This window comes from Pleuronectes platessa, chromosome 17 (assembly GCF_947347685.1).
Source record: "Pleuronectes platessa chromosome 17, fPlePla1.1, whole genome shotgun sequence".
NCBI classification, from domain to species: domain Eukaryota; kingdom Metazoa; phylum Chordata; class Actinopteri; order Pleuronectiformes; family Pleuronectidae; genus Pleuronectes; species Pleuronectes platessa.
Window position 1 is genome coordinate 18,602,766 of NC_070642.1, and position 8,693 is coordinate 18,611,458.

Genomic DNA, 8,693 nt, shown 5'->3' on the forward strand with positions numbered 1-8,693 from the left:
AGTCAGTGAATCTAAATCTGAAAACCTCCATGTGGACACTGACAAGCACATGTACATCAGTAGCAGTAATCATATGTATTATCAGTGCATGTTCCATCAATCAATCAAATTGTTATTTGTTTAGCCCATATTCACAAATCACCATTTGTCTCATTGGCTTTAACATGGTGTGACATCCTCTGTCCTTAACCCTCAGCAAGAGTAAGGAAAAACTACTAAAAACCCTTTTAACAGGGTAACAATACGTAGAAACCTCAGAGAGAGCCACATGTGAGGGATCCCTCTCCCAGGACAGATAGACGTGCAATAGATGTCAAGTGTAGGAAAACATCATCAAGATAAAGGTTTTAGCAGTATTTGATGAGTGTAAACATTTTGAAGGATAACTGAAGGTCAGCAGCAGTTGGTTTCTGTTGTTTTTTGTATAAAAAAAATGAACTAAACATTAGATTACCACACCCCCACCTCCCCTCACACCTCAGGTGGTTTTCTGGGATAAATCTCGGTCAATGACACAAATGCCTCTGACCTGTTTAGGCCGATTTGACCCACATGTTCCCTGCGTCCCATCGAGACTTTCAGCTCTTCTCAGAGAAAATTAAACCTTATCTTCAACTATTATTTTCAACTCGTGACACACAATCCGTCTGTGAACTTCACTGTTTGCCTGGTGTCCGTAACTCATTATCTTCCAGGGTGTGTTGGACACTGTATTTGAGATGGGAAATATTGTCATGAAGTCCAGGTGTGATAGAATCTATTTTTCTTCCAGTGCGTTGCCAAACTTTTTGCAGTCCCGTACTCCTTCAGACATTCAATCTCCAGCTACGTACCCCCAGTGGTGTATAAAGTACTTGAAAGCCATACTTGGGTAAAAGTACAGATATCTTACCTGAAAGTGACTCCAGTAAAAGTCAACTGTCAGAAAATGACTTGAGTAAAAGTCTTAAAGTAGCTTGTATTAATTGTACTTAAGTAACAAAAGTATCTGGTGTTGAAATGTACTTAAGTATCAAAAGTAAAAGTACAAATACCAAAGTTAAAAATGTAAAGTGCTTATTATAGTAGTCCTATACAGACACAAAACAACCCAAAATGGTTCTCTTCAGGATTTATTTCAACTGACTGAACAATTATAACAACAATATACATATAATGTATAATTTTACAAATTTGGAACCCCAGATGCTGAGGTTCAAATAGTATTGGACTAGTGCATCTGAACTTCTAGGGACAACAAATAATCAACACCACAGAATAAACAAGTGCCTCTTGGGTCTACCACTAATAGACCACAGTATAACCGCTAAAACATTCTGTAAATATCACTAAACATGGACCTTTCATCAGTAGCAGGAATGATACACAATGCCCCTTATGATGACTCAGCAAAGTGAAACAAGTTCTAGGCACACAAAACAAGATAGTTTCTCTTTTGTAAACAGCCTGCACAGTGCTAGTACAGAGAAGAAAAAATTTGATGCTTTGCAAATTGGGGCGGACTGTTGGCAGATACCAATTGAGAGAAAGACAGGGGGGTCCGACCGGTCTTGGAACATGGGCTCTAACATGGCAATGAAAGTGAAAGTGAAAGTGAACAATCTTTGTTAAAAGAAAGGATTTCCATTTTGATAATCTAATCTGCACTTGATTGGTATAGTCTGATTAAGAGATGACATCTGCTGATCGATTAGTAGAACCTGCAGAGGCCGGATGGGGAGCTCTTGGCACGATTCTCTGATAGTGATGGGAAGTTCGGATCTTTTTACCGTGTCGGTTCTTTGAATCTCGTTCAGTAGAATGAAACGAATCTCTTTTTGAGTCATTCGTTCGTTTCAACGGGGGGTTGCAAACGATCCAAAGACTCGTACCCGGCAGATGAACGAATCGTTCAACTCCCGACCGTGTTTCGTTCATCTGCCCAGAGTCTTCGGCCGACGTGTCGGCCACTAAGAGCGAGCTCACCGCGGTCACCGGACGGGAAAATCGCTCCTCGGAAAAGCAAGCCGAGCTCTGGGGCGGTGGGGCTCCAGAGCCCCTCGGTCACCTACATGCACATCTGCGAGACGGAGGTGTTCAGCATGGGGGTGTTCCTGCTGAGGCTCCATGCCGCTGCACGTCCACCCGGACATGAAAGGGAATCTACGGAGCTGCTGATCCGCACGCTGCCAGCACATCCAGCTGGCCCGCCGCATCCGCGGACACAGAGCTTAAACTGCTGCTGATCCACTGACTATAACAACGCCGCATTCCTACACTTATAAAATGTAATTCAATGTGGAATAATCCAAGTATTCAGAATACGTTACTCAGATTAGTTAATGTAACGGAATACGTTACAGATTACATTTTTGGGCATGTATTCTGCATTCTGTAACAGAATACGTTTTGAAAGTATCCTTCCCAACACTGGAAATGTTACTGACTTGAGAGTAGTAAGACACCTATATTTAAAAAAATGTTTTTCTCAAGATGGTAAATTTGCACACATTTTTTAAAAAGTGCATGCCTTGTGTTTATACTTACAATGACTTTGATAAAATTACTTAAATGCACACAGATTTGTTATTCTTGTTTCTGTAATGAGCAGTTAAATACAAATGTGGGAAAGAATATTGTACACTATCTAATAATGTGTTGGTCATATTTAAATCATTCATTACGTTTTTTTGGGGGGGGAAAGAGAGGATATAAATAAAAGAATCGCATATTAAATCTTAATCGCAATATTGGGGGGGGGGGGGGGGGGGGGGGGGGGGGAATCGCAATTAGATTATTTCCCCAAATCGTTCAGCCCTATTCAAAAGTCATAATGACTGGTTTTGTGATTTTCACTTTACATTTACACTTTACAGTATAGTGCAGTGTAATTATTTCCCATGATAATTAAATGCCAGTGTGACAATAAATTACTATTCAAAACCATACAAACTTTCATGTTTTACTGTATATAATAGAGGAGGTTTTCTTAAAAAAAATATGATCTGCCACACACGAGCTGTCAGTCATGGCTGCTTTTTAACAGCGGTCACGCAATAGGGAATGAGGTAACTGTTTACTCTTCTGAGCCTATGGAGGACACGTGGAAAATGATCCAAAGACTCGTACCCGGCAGATGAACGAATCGTTCACCTCCCGACCGTGTCTTCAGATCAGTGACTCGTTCTTCTGCCAACAGAGTCTTCGGATCAGTGATTCGTTCTTCTGCCGGATACGAGTTTTTGGATCCTTTTTCACGTGACCTGCATCAGCCTATGCAACAGTCCCGATGCGCGGCCACGAGAAAATAAACGAATCTCTCTTTGCTCCCGAGTCCTTGTAAGGATTCGTTCAAAACGAACGAATCGTTCACGACCGACACTTGGCACGATTCTCTGAGAAGCTGACGCAGTAGAAATACCCCGTCCGAGTCGCTTTGTGGACATCTCCCTTGTCCGGGTACGAAATGAATGTTTATGCTCTGTGAACATGTAACTAAGTTGTTTTGTTACAATATATCCATTATTTTGATCGTTGCATTCGTGATTGTGTGCTGTTTGTGCAACTAGTTGTATCTCACTGTTATATAGCTGCCTAAACTCCGCTCTTCCAGTGGCAGGCCTGGAGCAGCACGACGTCAGCATGAGTGCAACATATGTTGTGTGCATTGTGACCGTGTTTAGCTTAGCAATACACACAAACAGAGAGTATGATGTTGCTAATGTGTATGTGTGTGTGGTTAATCTTCACTATGTCTATGTGTGTAAATAATAAGGATTAAGATACTTTTGTTTATTGCCAATCATTTAAGTTGATGTTCAAGGATTAATAGGCCATTTCTATATATTGTTACCTATTCATTTACCTGTATAAGATAAGTAAATGGGAAGAAAAACAATAACATTGTTTAGTATTTTATATTTAAAGAACTGTTGTTACTATTGATTCTGTAAATTATAAACAATTCTCTATGAAGCTGACGCAGTAGAAAACACGTGTGAGTCGCTTTATTGATTTCTCCCCTTTCCAGGGCGCAACACCGACACGGTCCTTGTTCTTCTGAGAGGTTCTGTGGGTGAGAACAACAGAAACAACTACAGTAAGTGGCATTAATTAATCTTACAAAAATGTAAAATTTATTTTGATACTGCACAAATTTGTCATTTTATTCTCTTTTCTTTATTTTTATAACTACCAACAGCTCTGTTAGGAATCGCAGGTCTCAAGCTCCGATATCGTCTGCAATCATGATCAAACTGGTAATGTATAACTCTGTATTATGTCTATTAAGTTTTCTATATACACAGTTCGTCCTATTCTGTAAGTGCAATCTTTCTAAATCCATATTTCCCCTCATATAGTTGTGTGTGGCGATTGTTGCTGGATTGGTTTTGGGTAAGTTTATCTCTTCACCTGCAAAGACCGCGATCATTTGTACAATATATTGATGGCATTACAATGTACGGGCACAATCACAAATACACAACATTGTTCTGATTATCTTGACCAGAGAGCAACCAGCAGAGACTGGAGCCCAGTAGACCGGATCCCATTAGACCGCAGCCCAAGAGACTGGAACGCTCTTTAGTGAAGCGAGGTAGTAACGTCTTTGTCTCACGTCTGATCAGGTGTTGTTGAATGCAGTAAACAGAATTTATAAGCATATAAAGTACAAACTAAATGATTCTGTGGTTCCCTTTGCACGGAACAGTCTGACACACACATTTCTTTGTTTTTTACCTCCATCCAGATTTACCCGTGGTCTATCCAACCCACATCCGTGAGAACCTTCAGAATCTCTTTTTGGACATTTCACCATAACTTAGCAATTAAAGGAAACTTACAAACGACTTATCTCAACTTATCTAAAATGAAATATCTTGTTCCAGGATGCTGGACAGGCTGGTTTGACAGAGATGACCCGACTGATACTGGAGACTGGGAAAACCTCAACAATCTTCGTAATGAGAACCCAGGAAAGATCTGCCCCAATCCAACCGACATCGAGGCCAAAACTCTGACTGGTCTCAGTGTGGCTGCAGCCGGGGATGTGATTTTTGAGTAAGCATTATGCAATTAGCCTTTTAGATACACTATTTACCTTTTGTTTTTTGCCTTGATAAACATATTGAACTTTTTTTATTTGATTTTGCTGTTCAGGTTTTTTGTGGTTAGTTTTATCTACTCAGTTAAGGGATAGTTGCAGTGAGCCATAACAAAACTTAGTTGCTGGACCAAACAATGATTTCAAAGAATTGATTTCAGTTTTGATTATTTCATATAAAAGGACAAGAACGTAAAATGTTCAGATGTGGGTCACTTCAGGCCAGTTCAAGGTGAATCAAGTCCAGACACTGGCACTGTTGCATCCATTCGGTCGTTTTTTAAGTAATTATCTCTCTTTGTTTATTTTGTCAGAAGCGACAAAACTACAGGATTCATCTGCAAGAACGAGGACCAGGGGCCCAATAAGATGTGCAACGATTATCGCGTTCGCTTCAGCTGCCATCCCCCGTTCTGTGGCGGAGGTACTGTGTGAGCACGCTCCACACGTGCAGAGTTAAGTTGTTTCCCGCCGTGCAGTCGTAACGTCTCTTGTTTCCTCACTTCCTGCAGTGTGCTGGACCAACTGGTACGACCGGGACCTTCCCTCTGGGACAGGGGACTGGGAGACTTTGAGTAACCTGAAGAATGAAAACCCAGGACAGATCTGTGACAGCCCGATGTACATTGAGGCTGTCACCACTGACACCATGACCCCAGCCACCAGCACAGGGGAGAACTTCTCACAGTAAGTTTCTGTGATAAGAGACGAGAGATAATAATCTCTATGTGGTAATTAATGACCATCAAACAAAGTTTCATAATCATCGGGATAAACCGCCACAGAGCTGCTGCTGAAACAGTGAAGGGAAACTTTGTAAATGCACATTTACATTAGATGACATTTTAATGAGCCCCAGGAGAAAACCACCTACTCCCACTTCCTGTGTGGTCTGAGGGGCAAGAAACATGGCCACACAAATTAAATGCTGTGTTTATTTATTTAGTTTTTAGTTTTCTTATTTATTTTTGTACAATTAGGGTTAAATGATAATGAAATCAAAACTAGAAGGGCCCTCTGAGTGTCTGTACCTTTATACATTATCACCTTATTGCATTTACATGTATTGGGATCAAATATAATAATAAAATCAGTTCAGTAGTTTTGACGTTGCCCAACCGACAGACTGACAAAACAATAAAATCACATCATTCTTGGCAGAGGTAAAAAGTTGTGTTTTAAATCCTTTTAAAGCGAGAAAGAAAAAACTGATTTCTTGATATTTAACTGATTCTTCATGACCTTGGTTTCTTTTTCAGCTACAACCCAACTGTGGGATTCGTTTGCCAAAACAAGGACCAGACAGATGGCGAATGTCTCAACTATAAAGTGCGGTTTGGATGCCGGTGCCCATGATCCTTAGGCAACAATGAGGTGCCGCAGCAAGAGAGGACCCCTTTCCAATTTTGATCTGCTATGTCTTTTCTCGTTTGATTATATAATTTGCTTCTCCTGATTGAGAACCACACAGAAATCTGCCTTTTTCACGGTAAACTTGTGGTAATTTTATCATTTAAATCAATAATTTTCCTGCTGTGAAACCAAATTTTTATCTTTAGTAGAAAATACCTATTAGGTGCTTTTTCTCTTTCTTTTCCTGATCTCGTGTGATGACGACTGTTGAAGACAAATCACTAGCAATACAATAAAATGATCAAAAAAAAGATGAAATCTCTTTTCTCATTAAGTTCCACGCTGCTCAGCTTGTTTGCGGTGCGCTAATGGGCTCACAGGCTTACGTGGGGCTGTGGTTCGGTGTGAGCAGTGCAGCCGTAGTATATGTCAACAGATGGCACGAGGCACAGACGGTGGGAGGTGCCGGGTCGCTGGGGGAATGAGGAAAAGTCAGTGAATCTAAATCTGAAAACCTCCATGTGGACACTGACAAGCACATGTACAGCAGTAGCAGTAATCATCTGTATTATCAGTGCATGTTCCATGTCCTCTTCTGGGGTGAGAGGTCGTCAACTAACTAGAAGGTCGGGGGTTCGATCCCCATTCCCATTCCTTAGGGGGATGGATGCTGAGATGCTGTAACGCGAACACACAGTGTGTGAGTGAGGCATGAGAGAGAAAGATGCTTAGATGAACTGTAGGAATGTGAAAACACACGCAGACAGAAAAAGGACACGTGCATATTATTTCATCAATTTGACGACACACAAGCTGCAAAAAGTCACAACACGTGCAAATACAGAAACAAGCTGCAAATTGAGAAAACACCGGAGATGTTTCCAGCAAATTTGTGCCGTAAAGTTTTTGGAGTGGTCGTCAGGACTAGAAAACTTCAGCCACGTTTCCCTCAAAGTCAAACGCTCCTGCAGAAACACGAGCTCCTGCAAACAGAAGCAGACACACACGCCTGGTGAGGGAAACATGAAGATACAAGGTGATCGTCCACCATCGCAGTTCCTCAGGAGAAGAACACTTGTGATAGGAGCTGAAAGAAACTCATGATGCGCAGAAAATAAAATGAGGGGGTGACCACTTTCTCAGCTGTGGATTAAGGAGTTTTGCTCACACTTGCACTGCATCGATATTCCTACAGGCTATAATTTGCTGCTGTGTAGCTTTGAACGTGCATGTCTGTCCTCTGGTGAGACGACAGTGAGGTGGTAAACGTTCCCTCGTCCATATTTTGTTATGATTAAAACCAAAAAAGGGGAATTCTGACATCGGTGGCGAAAGCAAAATGAACTCTGCACTAGAACAGAAGTGTCGGAGCTCCGGAGCGATATGGGCGTTCCATTCTCTCCCATTAATCTCCCAATATTCCATGGCTGTGAAGGCCTATTTATAGAGCAGGGGATGATTAAGTGGTGAAGCACTGTGCCACAAAGGGAACCGAGCTCATTTTCTTTCCTCGTCCTCTCTCTTCTTTCCTCGTGCTCTACCTACATCCTCTTTTTCATTCCCTCCCTTGGTGTCTCTCGCCATCTCCTCCCTCTATCTCTCCGTACTTTACTTTTTCACATACATTATATCATAACTTCATACTCAACCTTCTCTTGCAGAGTTGTCAGTGGAATTAAAGCCTCGGGGGGGGGGGGGGGGGATGAGGATAAGTCCCTAAATGCCTCTTTTCCCCTATCAAGAGTTTGACTCAAGGGTTTATGGACGTGCTAATTGTTCTGGGAGACGGCCTCAGTAAGGGAGGATGAGGAAGGATGAGGCATAGCCGAGGAAAACACGTGCAAAGATGCAACTTGCACTTGGTTTTGCAGAGCGTCCTTGAGTAGAAGTAGAGCACGGCACAGCGGAGAAGGTTAAGCTAATTTTCACGTCTACAGACGTTGATTAATGGAGGAGGAGGATGAGGAGAGGATGAGGATGAAGAGGAGAGAAGTGACCGCGCTCATGCTCAAGAACCGGCCTCATTTCATCACCTGCTGACATACAGAGAGCATAAATGAGATCAAACTCCTTTTTAGGTTTCCTCGCTGATTCTCTCTCTGCTGCTCCACATCCACGGTCCCCCCCCCCCCCCCAAGTTTGACGCTGTGAGGCTTTGGTAGCAACGTTTTCCTGCAGAGTGGATCTTCTACAGGGCTTTCTACAGATGCTGAGCTCCTCTGTAGCAAGTGTTTGCCCCTTGGAAACTCCACTGAGG

The 8,693-nt window shown here is 42.0% G+C and overlaps 1 protein-coding gene across 1 annotated transcript; it reads left to right on the forward strand.

The window, feature by feature from the left end:
* The first annotated feature begins 3,282 nt into the window (after positions 1 to 3,282).
* Positions 3,283 to 6,743, forward strand: LOC128460575 (cartilage intermediate layer protein 2). Its single transcript, XM_053445816.1, has 10 exons — positions 3,283 to 3,438; positions 4,010 to 4,078; positions 4,181 to 4,238; positions 4,341 to 4,374; positions 4,490 to 4,576; positions 4,730 to 4,759; positions 4,869 to 5,040; positions 5,398 to 5,507; positions 5,596 to 5,770; positions 6,343 to 6,743. Exons 3-10 carry the CDS (start codon positions 4,227 to 4,229, stop codon positions 6,437 to 6,439), a joined length of 717 nt encoding a protein of 238 aa, XP_053301791.1. The 5' UTR covers positions 3,283 to 3,438; positions 4,010 to 4,078; positions 4,181 to 4,226; the 3' UTR covers positions 6,440 to 6,743.
* The last annotated feature ends 1,950 nt before the right edge of the window (positions 6,744 to 8,693 follow it).

Coding starts and splice junctions, on each gene's coding strand:
- LOC128460575 (XM_053445816.1), top strand. Junction 4,760..4,868: donor GGTCTATCCAACCCACATCC/GTGAGAACCTTC, acceptor ATCTTGTTCCAG/GATGCTGGACAGGCTGGTTT. Junction 5,041..5,397: donor GCCGGGGATGTGATTTTTGA/GTAAGCATTATG, acceptor TTATTTTGTCAG/AAGCGACAAAACTACAGGAT.